This window comes from Pleurodeles waltl, chromosome 10 (genome assembly GCF_031143425.1).
Source record: "Pleurodeles waltl isolate 20211129_DDA chromosome 10, aPleWal1.hap1.20221129, whole genome shotgun sequence".
Classification (NCBI taxonomy): domain Eukaryota; kingdom Metazoa; phylum Chordata; class Amphibia; order Caudata; family Salamandridae; genus Pleurodeles; species Pleurodeles waltl.
Window position 1 is genome coordinate 149,045,772 of NC_090449.1, and position 16,528 is coordinate 149,062,299.

The 16,528-nt window shown below is 42.6% G+C and overlaps 1 protein-coding gene across 6 annotated transcripts in view; it reads left to right on the top strand.

Annotated features, from left to right (window-relative positions):
- The window catches only part of MPRIP (myosin phosphatase Rho interacting protein), a 754,399-nt gene that overhangs the window by 438,391 nt on the left and 299,480 nt on the right, over positions 1 to 16,528 (top strand). For all 6 annotated transcript variants that reach the window (XM_069210054.1, XM_069210057.1, XM_069210056.1 and 3 more), the window contains 2 exons: positions 279 to 368; positions 2,885 to 2,994. In XM_069210054.1, the coding sequence (XP_069066155.1) occupies positions 279 to 368; positions 2,885 to 2,994 (200 nt within the window). The remainder of the gene's footprint in view (positions 1 to 278; positions 369 to 2,884; positions 2,995 to 16,528) is intronic.

A 16,528-nucleotide genomic window follows, 5' to 3' on the forward strand; every position in this document is an offset into this window, starting at 1 on the left:
TTTTTGTCTTATAAGCAGCAAAACAAGGCCTAACTTTTATAGCTTCTGTTGTTCCTGCTAGAATTATAAAATGCTATTTCAAGATATTATTTTTATTGATATGCTGTGCATATTTATTGTAAGATTGCAAAATGTTTTTGTTTTTTTAGTATGCCAATTTCTTACTAAAAAGTTCTATATGGTAAAAATTCAAATGTAAAGACTGCTGAATATCGTGTTTCAAGGATATGTTTTAAGGATATGTTTCTGTGTATGTGCTTGGTGTTCTGTTTCTACAGGCTTCTGACATAGATGGAGAAATTGATTTGTCTACATGCTACGATGTCATTGAGGTTCCTGTGCAAAGAAATTATGGCTTCCAGATACACGTAAGAATGATAAGACAGATTTGAGAGTCTTGGTGATCAACAAAGTTCCTAAACAACTGAACATTTCAATAGGAATCTGACATAGTTTTGCCAAATATCTTGTTAAATTTCATATTGATTTGTATTGGCTTTACACAGTGAGGGTGAACGATATCAACAATGTCTGCACCCCAGCATGCATGCAGTCGGATTTTTGTAGCTCCAGCCTGGTTGGGAAACTCCTGAAAATAAAATCTTCTAGTAAATGTTGGTCCCAAGAAACATATTAGTACCTGAACTCTTGGCATCCAAATAATCCTAAAATGTCTATGATAATACTGATGGGCAACTATAGGACTTTCTTTCTGACTTATGTAGTGCCACTTAATTTCCAGTTTTTAATTTGAGTGACATTTTTTGCTATGGTACTCGTTGGCACTACTCTTGTTTTTTGGTTGTAATGTTTGTACCCCAATCTTCTTGTAAGTAATGCTTACGCGTTTAATAGGTGTAAACGCTGATTATGGGCATATTACTCTACAAGAGTCATAGAATGTGTATGAAAAGAGTACTTGAAGTCCCTCGGCCTTCTGTCAGGAGCTGCATTGTGGGGCAACTAAGCCATGTGATATCACCCGTACACTTAATAAGATCATTCTGTGGGATGAAGTGAAGGCTGCACACTCTCCCAAATTGTTTCTTCTCTTGTATTTGAGGGGCTGCCCTCTCCAGCTAGTGTATTGTGCCATTTGAAAAAATGAAACCAAATATTTTAAAAGTTTAAATGTTTGACTTGGAAGATCCTATTGCTTCTAAGAAACTAAGAGCAAACATTGGTCTGCCAATCCATTATTATAGAAAACCTGATTGTAGAATTTAGGGAAAATGTTATCAATGTTTTTTTAAAGCATTTGTGATGTATCTACAGCCAAATTTGTTCTTGTGCTCACCTGTCTATATTTTGCAACTGTTTCCCGGCGGGATAGTGCATCTTGCAGTGCCTATTGGAGGTTAAAAAGGGAACATATCTTCCCATGAACACATCCAACCCTTAAACACTTCAGCATCCATTCCCATTCTCACACTAACATTAGATACAGATCCATCTGGAATATCCTGAAACCCCCAGCAGCACAACGCCCAGCATTCCAAAATTCCTAATATAACCAGTGTACAAGCAAGGCCTCCAAACAGTATGCATTTGCTTTTCAAGCTATAGACTACATGATGGCAGTTTTACAGCCTCTCCCACAGGCAACCCTGTTCTCTTTAAAGCCAGAAATTCCATGGGAGAGTCCGGGTCTCTTAAGAGAAAAGTTACTTATAATTCTGACACCTGAGCTTTCATACCTGTCAAAGATACACATGCACAGAATTACTCCCTATTGTCATGCTTGGAATGCACCTTAAACAGTCATATTGCCATTTTATTCAGGTGCTATGGGGTGGGAGAAGGTTTGGGATGGGGAGGAATTGGCGGGAGGTGACTAGAGAGCGGGGATATTGAGCAACAGGGTCACATGTGAATCTATGAACTATAGCAAGGCTTGAGACCTAGAGTTACAGATATGTTTTATTTGACTAGATAATGCAAAAGGCCCCTCTTAACTAAGTAGACTTTGCCTACTGCCTCTCTCAACTTTGCTTTTTTCTGGACTAGCTTTGTACGCTGTTGTGCATGTAAAACCTATGTGGTGTCAGACACTTTGCTGCGATGCTATAAAAGACACCCATGCTTGAAGGACTGGGGTGACTGCTATTTGGCTACCTCTTCCAACCATGCTTTCTTTCTAGGCTTGCCCATGGTGCCTGGTAACCCTATATGGTATCTGCCACATTGCTGCCATGCACAGGTTATAAAGGTCCCTGTGCATTAAGGACCTGTGTCACTGCTACTCAACTAACACAGCATGAATTTATTCTTCCTTGCTAAAAGTTGTTGGCTCTACCATGCTAAGAGTTCCATGCCCACTGTATTACAACTTTATATTAATAGTTTTGATAGTCCTGGGCCCTAAGCCAGGACTGTAAGGCAACAAGTAGTTTATTTTTATTTTGCCTTGGCTAGTAGAGATGCATTTCTTCATCTCCAGAATGTATGGCATAACCATGCATTTGATTGAAGAATCTTGTAAGAAGGTCAGAAAGAGAGTCCGTCGGTTTTGTGTGAATTCCAAAAGAAACACTGGATGAATTTTAAGACTAGGGACAAGGTAGCTTGTGAGAAAATGGCACAGATGTACATGGCATCTTTAAAGAAAGAAGTCCAACAGCGTTTGACACTGAACGCTCCTTGCTGCTGGACATCGCAAGGCTTTTCCTTATTATATTTATCTTACATACTACTACTACTACTAGGTAGCCAAAATGTTGGAAAATTATTGTTCCTAAGGATACAGTGCCAGTTTTCAAAACGTTTATGTAAACAGCAGCAATTACAAAGTAACATATATTCATTCTGCATAAAAAAGTAACAAGTAACCTATACTCATTCTGCGTAGCAAACAAATCTATGATTTTGTTTTTTTTCCTGTTAGACAAAAGAGGGTGAATTCACCCTATCGGCTATGACTTCAGGGATTCGAAGAAACTGGATCCAGACCATAATGAAACATGTACGACCCACTCCTGCTCCTGATGTGACTAGGTAAGCCTCTAGCACTAGCTAGTAGTATACTGTTTAATTGCCCCCTCTAATTTGGTTGCTTAAAGTGCCACTTTCATCACTGCTGTTAATTCGCTCTTCTCAGTTGTTTTTTTAATTGGTCTATTACTTTTTAGGGTCGAGTGCAGAAGCGCTCTGGCCTTTTGCAATATCTCTGTGGGCTTTTAACCATGCTCACTCTTGCTTATTCATTCTTCGCTGTGCTGGTTTCAAATCTTCCTTTTTTATTGGTGCATTTTGTGAAATGTCCCTCCGTTATGTGTTGAGTTCCCTTCCAGGCGATTTGAATAAGTGCACATTTTTGTTGGCCATCCCACTACATCACGCTTCCTCCTCTTACAGTGTGCGAAGGCTGTCTCCTCTCCCACCATCTATTCTCTCTACTGTCAATTATACCTATGTGAGAAACTGCCTCTCCTATCTTGTGCTACATGAAGTTATGTTACTAAATATTTTAGATTGTAAATGTTTGACCTTCAATGGTCTCTTCATGCTAAGAAACTACACATTGATGTGCCGATCCATCACTAATTGTAGATGTCTCAGTTTAAAGAAAATAAAATTTTAGCTATTTCGTACTTCATTTGAGGTGTATCTACAGAGAAGGGTCTTCACTTGTACTCAACTGCTTTTATTTTTGAACCACCTCTTAATGGCACAGTGTATTGTGAATTGACCAGAGAGGTTACAGTAAACTCAGAAGATATGTTCGCCTGTAAGCATAGTACTCCTCAAGATTCTCCCGTTCCTCTCTCCAACATCACATTAACACTAGATGTAGCCCTATCGGGAGGATCTTGAAAACACCAGCAGCACAATTCCCACCATCGCACAATTCCTAATAAAACCTGTTTCTGTGCAAAGCCTCCAGATTGCTTGAGTCCACTTCTCAAGCTCTATAGTTCATGTAGTCATGCCCCTTCTCCAACAGACAGTCTTGTTCGGTCTTTAAAGCCATGTATCGTTCTGGAGAGTCAGAATCTCTTAAGACAATAGAATCACATCCAAAACAAATAACCAGCCATCTCATTCTTGTGATATGGGGTGAAATGTACCAAAGCATTTTCCCATAGACACAGAATGGGTAAAACCCATTCATACATCTGGCCCATGGTGAGGTAGACCTTCTGAAATGGGGAGGGGCTTGGAGGAAGTGACTGGAGAGAGAGAGAGAGAGAGAGAGAGAGAATGAGAGAGAGAGAATGAGAGAGAGAGAATGAGAGAGAGAGAATGAGAGAGAGAGAATGAGAGAGAGAGAGAATGAGAGAGAGAGAATGAGAGAGAGAATGAGAGAGAGAGAGAGAGAGAGAATATGAGAATGAAAATGAATTAAGGACGAGTGTCACTTGTGAAGCTATAAACTATACCAAGGTTTGAGACCTAGAAATACGGTTAAGTTTTTCTTCACTCGAATTCGACCTTTCATAGATTTTTCTGATTTATATATATATTAATAATAATAGTAGTGCAGATATAGACCTGAAAACTCACCTTAACCATCTTAAAAACTGTAATAGGTTTTGCAAGCTGGCTCTTCCCAACCTTGGAGTCTTTCAGGGGTATCTAAAGCTTAGGTTTACCACACACGATGTGGTGTCTGCCATATTGCTGCCATGCACATATGTTATAAGGGTACCTATGAATGAAGGACTGGAGTCTGTTACTCCTCTAGCGGAGTGTATATTTAGTCTTTCTTTAAAACATTTATTGGCTTTATCATGAAAGAATTCCATGCACGCTGTGATACTTCTTTATATTTTTTGTTTTGATGTTCCTTGGCTCATAGCCAGGACTCCAAGGCAATAAGTAGTTTACTTGCTTTCCGCTTTGATTTGATTCAGCTTTAAATAGTAGGGAAGCTAACGTCAGTATCTTGGATACATGTCGTGACTTGCAGTGAAGGATCATGGATGAAGGCCAAAGGACAGACCACCTGATTCATGTGAAAATAAAATGGAACGTTTAAAATGAAATCTAAAAAATGTACTTTTAGGTTCACTAAGTACTTTAAGCACAGTCTGACCGATGTGAAAACTTGAACTAATACATTGTTCCAAGAGACATATTTTCTGGCCACTTTGTTCCATGGCTCAAAAGGATGCTTTGCTAACTTTGGCTGGACGGGGTTCATTTCCAATGTATCGGGTTTGTAAATCAAAGGGAAAGTTCTGAATAGCACCCTCAATGCTTTTCCTCTGTTTGAAAGTAACATGGAATTTACCAGTTGAATTTTGTATTCACCCTGCCACTTAGTTAATATTTAAAGATACATGTTTTCAGATCTGAGTCTGCAAGCTGTAAGTTAGTTTTGCCCATCTTGTTAGGAGACAAGGAAGTATGGATAGAACTTCTTTACATTTCTTGGAAACGTAGGGGGTTGCAAATGTATAATTTGTTAATTTATTTTTTACAGTTGTTGTGGTGCACAACATGCCATAACATTGCCATGTAACTTTTCTTGGGAAAGGGATGGCATAGTTAAAAGCCTTTACAAGTGGTAGACTTAAGGAACTATCCCTGTCTTAGATGTATGACCGTGTGAGATTTGTAGGCTGAAGGACAGAATTGACCATCTTGAAGCAGGGTTGCAGAGCTTATCCAGAGAAATTCAGTGAGTATGCTGAGAGTAAGACGTGTTGTCAGAACTCTTGGCAAAGTAAGTACATTTATTTCAAGTCTCTTAGGAAGAAGGAAGTGTTTCCAGAGGTTGAAGCGCTGGATGTGAAGATACTCATGGCTAACTATTTTGTGCTAGTTGGCCGATGACCAGAAATTTCATAGAAACTTATCTCCTGTGGCTTCATTGTCTGCACTCTCTTTTTTAGTAGCCACATCACTATTGTTCTTGTCTTGAACTAAGCTCTTACAAAATATATTTTCCTGGGCCCACACGATTCATAATTTGTTTGTGTTTATTGAAAGTGTCAATGATATGCCTCCTGAGCAATGCTGTGGCTTGTTTGTCTGAGAGTAGCTTGATCGGCCAAGTATTATGGATATGGATGGGCATGGCAACGTGCATGATGCACGTGTGTAGGCACCAGAGTGCAGAACTTGGTGGAAGTTCCCACTTTCTTTTGCAGACATTATCCTTATCACATTAGCCACTGCATGGATCTCATGAAAGCAATTTTCCATATTAAGTTAACAACGGTACTAGGTGTTAAGGCCTACTCTCTTTGTAACTGGAGTCTGAGCCCCTTAACTATACCATTATAGCCTCTGTAGAGGAAGCAGCATACTTATAAATGTTTACATAGAAGACAACGTGAGACCATGACACACGCCTGCCTTTCTGCGTATCCGTTTGCTTTTGACTTCCACAGCATTCTTACAGGCCCATTGGTTCAAAATAGTGGTCCTCTTCACCTTCAGTGTTATTAATGCTAGGCCAATGCCAATGCATGAAGTCAACAAGGCTTAATCTAGTGACCTACAGTAGGAGGAAGAAAAATACATTATTTTAAATGGAGCAATTGCTGCTTTATCCTCCCTACAGGCAACAGCCACAATCCAAAGCAGGTGGGCTCTCTAGGACGAACTAGGGTAATTTTTTTGCAGAATCCACAAAACAGATACTATTAGAACATGATTAAGACAGAACATAAAGATGTTGGATCCCGGAGATCGAGCACAGATTTGTTTTGTTCTGTGATTTCATAGTTTGCTGCACTTGTTTTTTCTTACTATTTGCACTAAGTATGACCTTTGTCTCAAGAGTTTAGGTGCAACCATCCTTGCAGAAAACAATTCTGCTGTTTTATTTAATTTGCTGGTTTAGATGCTTCCAAAAAGGCCTTTACGGTGTGGATCGTCGTATCAAGACAAGGCAGGCTTGTAATGAGATGTGCACACACAGTCAGTGTTCTGCTCACCCCCAGGACAATTGTTTGGCTCTACATTGTGAAGCTTAGCTTTAGTATCTCAGACATGTCATCCTGATGAAGCATTATGCACTCCTATGCTCTGCGAACAAAAAAAAAAAAAGACTCTGATGGGGACTTCAGCTATTTGACAAACTCCTGCCAATGGTGATTATGAACCTGTCCACACCAAGATCTTCTACAATGCTCCATAATTTACTATGGGAGACACAATTAAAGGCGCTGGACTGGCCCAAAAACCCCAAAAATGAAAAGCCCTAATTAGCTATGGTATACTTGCCCAACAGGAGAGAGACCGAGAGAGAGAAGGGTTAAGACATTGATCCTCTGTCCTGAGCTCCTTTGTGAACCCATTGTGAATACCGGAAAGTGTTCTGGTGTCCTCAGCCCAGGCCTCAAGGTGTGACCCAGGATCTTCACCATTGAGTCCAGGAGAGGGATCCGGTGGGTAACAACTTACACCCCCGTGACTGGCTTGCCGTCCGAAGAACATTTGTGACCAGTGGGGCTTGAAGTTCCATCTGGATTTTAAAAAGTCTAGAGGGGCCACATTGGGGCTTGAGGCTTTACAGCTGGGGCTTGCTCTAATAGCCTCCAACACTTCATCTGGCAGGGCTTTTCCATGCTACTCTCGCTACCCATGGGTAACAATAACTTTGGATAAGGTGCTTCCATTAGCTAGCCTGAGGCACTCATCACTCGATTTGCCCTGCTTTAAACTGGATTCAGCTTTCGATTTGCCAGAAATAAAGTATGAGTGCAGATTTAATTCATGAAAGGACTCTTGTATGTGCCATGACCCCATGCTGTCACCCTGAGGCACGAGGGGCAAGGTGACAATTTTTAGAGAACGACTGTTTGTATGAATGCTGGTAGCTGGCTCAGTTGTTCCTGTGCAGCTCTGCGCCAACCGCTGCTCTAAGAATGCCTCCGTGGATAGAGACAGGATTCATAGAGCTAAGATGTAAGGAGGGAGGATAATGTAGGTCGGTCTGAAATGTAACCTCAGTGCCCCAGTCAAAGAATGTATCCCTTTTTTCCCCAGACGTCACGATTATGTCTCTACCCTGCTTCATAGGATGGTACTTGAATTCAAGATCACTTGATGTTATATGTTCCAGATTCACTAACGTGCCTATCACTTTGAGTAGGGCACTCCTGTTGTGCATGTCATGGTTGCCTTTGGACGCATAGCTGGGAAGCAACACAAATGTCTTTGTATGCAGGCAAGATTTACTACTAGCCTCTAGCCTGGCTGACATTACCACACCAGTATTTTACTCAATTGCACCAACATGGGACTCAAATTCTCTGTTAGTGGGATAATCCACGTTCAATGGTTTGTGCCACATCTCCTTGGGCAGGGATGCTGACCTTAGGATGCCCGTACCCTAAGGCATTAAGGATCCTACTGCTAAGCATTTGGAACAGGCGACATGATGCTGGTCTGGTCGATGGATATTTGAATCTGCTTCCTCCGCTATGACGTGGTAGTGGTTGACTTGCTGGGTATTTGGCACTGCTCCTTCCATAGGGATGGTAGGGTTGTCATAGAGTGTGACAGGAGATAGAGAGGAGACTACTGGGTTTGCCAGAGGAGGGTGCCTTGAAATGGTTAGTGGACCAAACCTGGGTGGTTACACAGTATTGAAATGAAACCTGTAAATTAGAAGTTGAGCCTTGTTTTCTATTATCCACCCTAGCATGCGATCTAGATGCCCTTAGACCAACAGTTGTCCGCGAAATCGTGTAGATCTGCTTTCCCTTTGGTGACGTATTCTCTATTAAAGTATGTGCTTGAATGGTCGATGTTGCAACCTGAACATGGACTTTTTTTTTGGGCCAGACAAATGAATCCGTGTTAGCCCCAAGATGTCTAGTGCGGTTGCTCTGGTTCTTTATCACTTTCCTCTGCCGTTACTTCCTTTTTTGGGAGCACCATTTGAGATGTGAGGGGTGCAGGATGCGCATAGTCCGGCAGCCTTGATGACGGTGGAGTACTCTGTCAGCCCAGGACTTGTTGGTGTGTCGCTGGGCAGGACAGCTTCATTTGAACTCACTGCTCCATTGCCATTCACAGGGGGAGTCATATATGTCAGTACTAACATTTGTGCCTCTGACAAGAACTCCTCCTTATGGCAGGTCATAGGGGGGAAATTTTCAGGCCAGAGTCTAGTGCCTTTGACATTCTTCATTATAGCAGATAGTACTGATGGAACATAGGAAAGGAAATCCAGTGCGGTTAAACCAGAGCAGGTGTGGTAACTGGTTGCAGGACTGACCTCCACTTTAAGAACCATTTCATTAAAAGACGTTAATGTGTTATTGATACCCATACCATGAATGACTAGGGTATTAAGGAGATCCACCTGCAACTCCAGTTTATTGGAGTGAAGTTAAGGAAATTAAGTCCAGGTTATGTAGTAGAGAGTTCCAAATTGATGCAAGTGAGGAAGCCGGTTAGGCAGCACTGTCAATTCGCCTGTCTTTTGTTTTCTACCACTGCTGTGACCTATTCTACTCCTTAGGGCGTGCGTTTAGCCTCCATAATGGCGATATCACCACTACTTTTCCTTTACCCAGATTGAATAGGATGTGATTCCCATCTGTTTTCTTTGGATTCATCTAAAACAGTGGTCTCCAAACTTTTTTATGCCGCACCCCCCCCGTTGAAAAATAAAAATCATTGGGCCCCCCTTCAGAATTTTTCACAATTATTTTATAAAGATGACAATGTTTAAATATGCCTAGATGTATTTAAGCATTGCAGTTAAGTACTGTTGCCTTTGTAAAAATGCATTAACATGTTTCTGCTTAAAACAAAACACTGTTATCTGTGTAAGGCTTCTCTTGGCCAGAGCCTCGCATCCCCCCCCCCCACTAACCTGGGATCACTTAAGGCCACCTTAGGGGGGCCCGCCCCCCAGTTTAAAGACCACTGATCTAAGTGGAATTAATCTTTTTGGGCTTGAGCTATTTGATCTGATGTTAAATACAGTTTAGAAAGGTGTAGCCTTCCTTTTGGAAGTGAGCAAGCGAATAGACTCTCTTGTTCCTCTCCTAATGGTCCTGCTCAGGCTCAGCTCAGGCAGTCCAAAGGGGCTAAGGAGGATCGACTCAACCTCTTGTAACAGAAGCAAATCAACTGGCTCATCTGCGGCTATGTCCACCAAAACCAGGGCTGTGTTAATAACCTCCCCATGGTTGACGCTGTTATGAGGGAGATTGCTCATGGAGTTTCACATATACAGAAGTGCCTCTTTCCACAAGTGGCTGTAGCGTTCCCCTCGCCCCCCCTCCTCACTGAGGAACCTCAATTCCAGTAGGATTTATGGGGATCACACCTTGGGTACTAGATGAATGTACTATGGTTTTCATAGTAAATATCCTCCCATTATCTGGGCTGAGGCCCTCATCACAGCATGCTTGGAAATCTTAACTTCCTTATTATCTTGATTGTTGTCAACTGATAGGTATACAGAGGGTTGCAGCAATGGCGTGCTGCCAATGTTCGTGCCATGCCAGTCAGTAATTCTCAATTTGCAGCAGGGAGGAAATACTTGTTACATCCTGGACCAAGGTGTAGCTGACTCACTCTTCCTCCTGCCTCTCGTTGTTGGGGGTGTCTTTGTTAGGGTTTTTATTTTTATATCGCCCCATTATCGCTTTGTCTACAGGCTGAATCGGTGGCCCCATAAACCTTACCAGATTGCATAGTACTCTCCCTCAGTAGGCCCTTAGTTTTTTTCAATTATAGTCCTCCTCTTCTGACAGTCCTGCAGACCTTTCATCTCTGCCAGGTGCCCTACTTCCCTCCTGCTACTGATTCAAAGGGGTCCTTTGAACTGGAACAATAACTAGGGAGTACGGTGAAGTCCAGTGGAATATTCAGAAGTAGTACAGGGATGTTAACTGGAACTATGCCCAAGGTAAACATAGGTTCACCTGCTAGGGGTCTATAGAAAGACCTTAAAAACTAGCAGGCTTGGAGAGCGCTGCCTCACCTTCTTTAACAGCATAGTGCCGTCAATTGGCTCCATGGAAGGGGCACAAGCATGCAAGAAAAGCCTTTAGAGCCTCTTGAGTGCTCCAGGAACTTCAAATACTGGCCTTTGAAGGCCTTTGATGAGGAGTAGTATAATGCAGGCTAGGAAAAGCTTTGGAAGAAAACGTGCACAGGGATTCTAATGGAAAGCTGTGTCTGGCCTATTTTCTTTTTGGGGGGGGTGAGGTGTTAAAGGTGCAGCCCTTCCTTGGGTTTAGATTTAGGTATAGCCTGCTGCCCAGGCTCACAGTGCTGGGTAACACGTCAGCCGACATAGTGTTTTGCTACCCCCCCCCCCCACCCGCTCCCCACCCATTCCCAAAAAAATGTCTGGTAATCCATGGTCTGGCCGCTTGTGAAGACACAGCAGGACAGGATGGAGGCGGTGTAGACTGGGACCCCAGTGTGAGCAAGCCGCACTGGGCTAACGTTGGCTGCTTATGCTCAGCACTGGGGGTCTCCTAATACCCATGCGCACACTGCCTCAGTGTCTATCCCCTCTGCCGCCTCATCTCCTCGACTGGTGCTCACTGTGGTTCAACACCTTAGTTAAAGCGTGGCATTTTGGTGTGGTGGGTGATCTTCCTAGTTTCCATCTCCCCTTCTCTGAGTCATGGCCAGACTGGAAGTTGGGCTGCAGTTTATAGTAGACAGATACATTTGTTTTTATTTTTTTTCCCTTAAACTCCCTGCACTTGGCTGACTCGCGATGGGCCAGGGCCTCCTCCAGGCATAAGAGCAGTCACTCTCCCACCCCTCCGACTATAATCAAAGTCCAGGGGGGAAAGCAGCGGTATCAGTGGCAGCAGCAGTGGCTTCAGGTTTGGCCACGACCAACTCACTCCGCTTGACATAACGTAATAGCCAAAAACTCAGATTGTCCGTGCACTTTGATTAATGCTTGTTGTCAGTTAATTTGTTCTACGTTCTATGTTTTACTGTGTACTAACCCAGAGATTGTTGTCTGTAAATTGTTTTCAATCCTCTGTCTATTCGTTTTTATTTGTATGAATGCTTTACCAATAGTAAACACTATATAAATATTGATACTACGCCATGCCAAAGAAAAGGGAAGCATGGATTGTGTTACAAGTGGTGGATACGATGTCAGGCTTCAAACAAAGTTTTTAAAGAACATGTTCGCAAATCTCTCTTTATACTATTTGAGGTCCGAAGATTAAACTCGAGGAAAGCAAGTGAGAATTGTTAACATGGTTGCTCTACATATCCTGTTGGTAGAAACAATATTCTTAAAAAAAAAAAAAAACACACAAAATACAGCATTTGCTCTGATTGCCGGAGTGAGGACTTTCTCTGGGAAAGTTAACCCTTGGCTGTGTTTATAGTTTAAATGCATGCAAAGACTGTGTACAAGAAACACAATTTGTGAGAAAACTTAAGGATGATGTCACTGACCATGAAGGGCTCCACAGTTGGTTGACCAAATATTTAATTATGAGACTCTGGAGAATTCCTCCCATAAGCAGAATTTATTTTGTGGAGTAATGTGTGGTTTATGGTGAGAGGAAACATTGTTATCTGGAATCTCCACAACCAGCTCACTCAAGTGATCTATAGGTAGGCATGAATCATGCTCACCTAAGACTTTGTAGGTACGTGAATTCATCTAGTAGCATACGAGTGGTCCAGAGTGGTACCCAGCATATCAAGTTTTCTGAAGGACTAATTTATTAAGTCCCTGATTGCGTGAGACACACTGGAGCCCCTGTTATGCTATTGCATCCCTGCAATCTTCATTCATGCAAAAAGGAAGGCAAGTAAGGATTTTTTTTTCCACTCCATCTCAGTATTTCTGATGCCATCTAAAAGATATTACAATCTTTGTTAACCACCGCCATTACTTATTTTGTTACAGCAAAACTGTGTTCTTTGAAGTATACTGCAACTATCACCAACGGAAAACAGAGTACAAAGAGAATGACTTTAGGGCCAGAATGATGGCCCTAAACCTCATATCCACTGAACGATAGTAGCCCATTTTTTTGCATTATGGTATTTGTACAGAAGGGCATTACTGTAAGTGTGGAAAGCTTTGAGATTGACCTTGGTTGTATAATTGTTTTGCAGCAATGTAAGCTAGTCTAACTTGATTTCTTATTGGTAGGGCTTGGATTTTATAGCTGCAAGACCATCTTGAAAGGTCTTCAAAATTTTCGAGTAGGAAGCAGAATTTACATGTTTGTATTCACTAATTGTCGGTGGATGGTGTGAACACTGGAGAAAGCATATACCGTCCTTCTTACAAGGTTTTTATTTTTTCCACCCCTTTATGAAATCATGCGAATTGTACGCAAGCCACCTCTATTAAGATGGCAGTTGTTTTCTTCAGATGTAAATTCTATGAGGGTGTTTCAACCTAAATCAGTTTTTAAGTCGAACATAGCAGCGCTGCTCTTCTCAACATGTTGTAATCTAGTCTGTGGACTTTAACCACGCACATCACTAATTTGTTTCTCAGCATGCCTTTCAAAAATCCCTTGACGTTGTTGGTAAATGCTTTTGTTTGTCCCGCCTTGAGGCAGTTTTCATTATTGCCTTGGACACCGACCCTGTTAAGTGGATTATTACATGATCAGCAAGATACTTTAGTGTGGCGCACAATTTTTATGGTTGAGTGCGCACGAGCGCTCTGGCCCCTGTTGTAATCTCTCTGGGCTTTTAACCACGCCCATCAGTTTAGTTGGTTCGTGGGCTTGCCTTTTAAAATTCGCTTGATTTCATTAGTGAAAGGCATGCATACGTCATGCCTTTTCCGGTGCTAAGCCCTCCTCTACAGCACCGGTAAACGACTAAAAAATACAAGGCTCTGTGTTTTCCAAATGGCTTCTGCACTATTTCTTTTTATAGCAAGATCTTGCTGGGCAGTAGTCGAGCGCTTCACATGACATCAACCCTGTTACATGGATAATTCTACTATTACTGGTTAAATGGATAATCCTACTTTTGCTGGTTACATGGATAATTGCCCTTTTGCCCATGTGTTTCACTGTGAGCGAACTTCTGTTCTCTTTTCTGTGTCTTCTTCATGCTCATGGCGATTGTCGGCTCACAAATGTGAAAGTGTTTTATTTTTCATTATCAGTTTATGTGGCAAGAAAAGTCCAGTTAGGAGCTTACAACACTAATATCTCTAATCCGAGGAAATGTGAGACCCATTGTTTCTCCCTCTTCTTTGATTGTGGGCAACTTGCTTTTTCTTTTGCGATGTCTGCGGGGTCTTTTTTTTTTTTTTTTCTTTTTGCAGTTTTATGCTGCATGAACTCGACCCCAAGATATTGGAGCGCTTCATTTATTTTTTACAGTTTTATATAGCGCGAACTGGATACAAAGGTATTACAGCACTTAACATGAGCACCAGCTACATTACATAAGAACACATTCATTTTTTGATGCAAGGGGAGATTAAGTGATTTCCCCAGAACCACAGGATGTTGAGTCGGTATTGAGTCTCGAACTGTGTTCCCCAGCTCCATAGTTGGCAGCTGTAGCCCTTACACCACATCCTCTTCCCTAGGGTTCTTTGTTGGGTGTGTTGAAGCAGTCTGGGAATAATTATTTTTTTTTTTTCTACATAATGTTTCGTAATACAGGTTCTGCCATTTCATAGCGCTGCAAAGCAGGTGCCATTCTTAACAAAATCTCTATAATTAATTTGCATTAACCTTGCAGAGATGAAGAGGAGAAAAAGCTATGTAAGGACTGTAATCTGTGACATTCTTGTTCTGCCAAGACCTCTGCAGTGCGTGCATTAACCAACTGAGTTGAGTAGAGCTTAACACAAGGCGATAGCACATGTTCTTGATAACCTCCGTATGGTCACTATCCAAGCACATAGGTTAGTTCTAGGACAGATGACGAAAGGTGTTGTCTCCAAAATGGTGGAAAAGGAGTCGTGACTCCAGACCCAAGCACTTCACGTCCTCAAGCTTGATAGCAAAAAACAGCTAGCTTTTGGATGTAAATTGTGCCTCTTCAAAAAGAGTTCAGTTAGAGCAAACTCAATACAATGGTATTACAGCGCTTTACATGAGCGATTTTCCCACTGAGCTGACGGTTGGAAACCAAGGTTTCTGCCAATCAACCCAGCGGGAAAGTGGCAACATCATTGTCACTGGCTCGTAATCAAGCAGGCGGCAATGCTGCCGCCCACTGGATGCACCCACACCCTAGCAATGTTCACTGTCTGCAGAGCAGACAGTGAGCATTGCGAGGGTGCTGGGCAGCGGGACCCCTGCAGTGCCCATGCCAAATGCATGCCCCTTTTGCTCCCTGCACCTGTTCTCCGCCAGCCTTTTCATGGCGGTTAAATTGCCATGAAAAGGGTGGTTGAGGTCCGGGTTGCAATCAGCAGGGGTGGTGCTGCCCTGGCTGATTCAGTTCTGAACCGCCGTCAGCCTGTTGGGAATATTGTTCCCGTGGAGACAGCTGTGGTTTGGCAGTCCGAGTGCCAACTCTTCATTTGGCGGTCAGACCCCTAAACTGGCAGTAGTCAGCACTGCCACCGCAAGTCTGGCGATCTGTTAGATTGTAATCAGACACTAAGTGATTTCCCCCAGAATCACAGGTTGTTGAGCTGGTGCTGAGACTTGAACTGTGTTCCCCAGTTCCAAGGTCGACAGCTCTGGTCCTTATGCCACATACCCTTCCCCTAGGGTTGTTTGTCTGGTGCATGTTGGGGCAGTCTGGGAATAACTCCTTTTTTTTTTTTTTTTTTTTAAATATATAGCGCTGGGTAATACAGATGTTCTTATGTTATTCTGTTTGTATACAGTCCATGTTTTTAAAAGTTAGGCAGGTATTGCCAATGTGGATAAATAATTCCTTTAAAAATTTAACACACAAATATATGGCTGCCCCTTTTCTTTGCTCCTAACTCTTTTGACCCCCTCATTCTCTAGGTTAAATGGCTCGAAGATGCCTCTTTGTGGCTTCTTTGGTGCTATAAAGGTTTTGGTACACACTCTAGAAAGGGTTGCATCTCTAGGGTATCACAGCCAGTTTGTAGCAGTGAGGCAAAAACACTCCCAAGATGGTGGCCTTGTGGGGGTCCTCTCTCCTGCAGGGACAGGCCTGGGAGGGTTGCTGTTGCACCTGGCATACATCCATTATACTCCAAACCAAAACACATAGGTAAAAGACATTGGTGGTCATTCCAACCTTGGCGGTAAAAGCCGCTTACTGCTGTCAGAAGACCGCCAACATACCGCCGAGGCTGCGGTAAACCGCCACGGTCATTCTGACCCACAACAGGCAAACCGCCAAAATACAGACATCCACAAAAGTCCGCAACACCAAAGGGCAACGAGAAACTGGCGATGACCAAACCTCCACCGTCACGCCAACAGAAATACGCCCACACTATCACGACACACGAACCCACGCGGCGGTCTTTCAACCTCGGTATACCATTGGCGGTACACACCGGCACGCTCAAAATACACACACACTTACAAAACACAGCCACATTGAACAATTACAAATACACACACCTGATACACATACACACACCACTCCCACACACCCAACACAATATAAAACACACACCCACATCACCCTCAAACCCCCA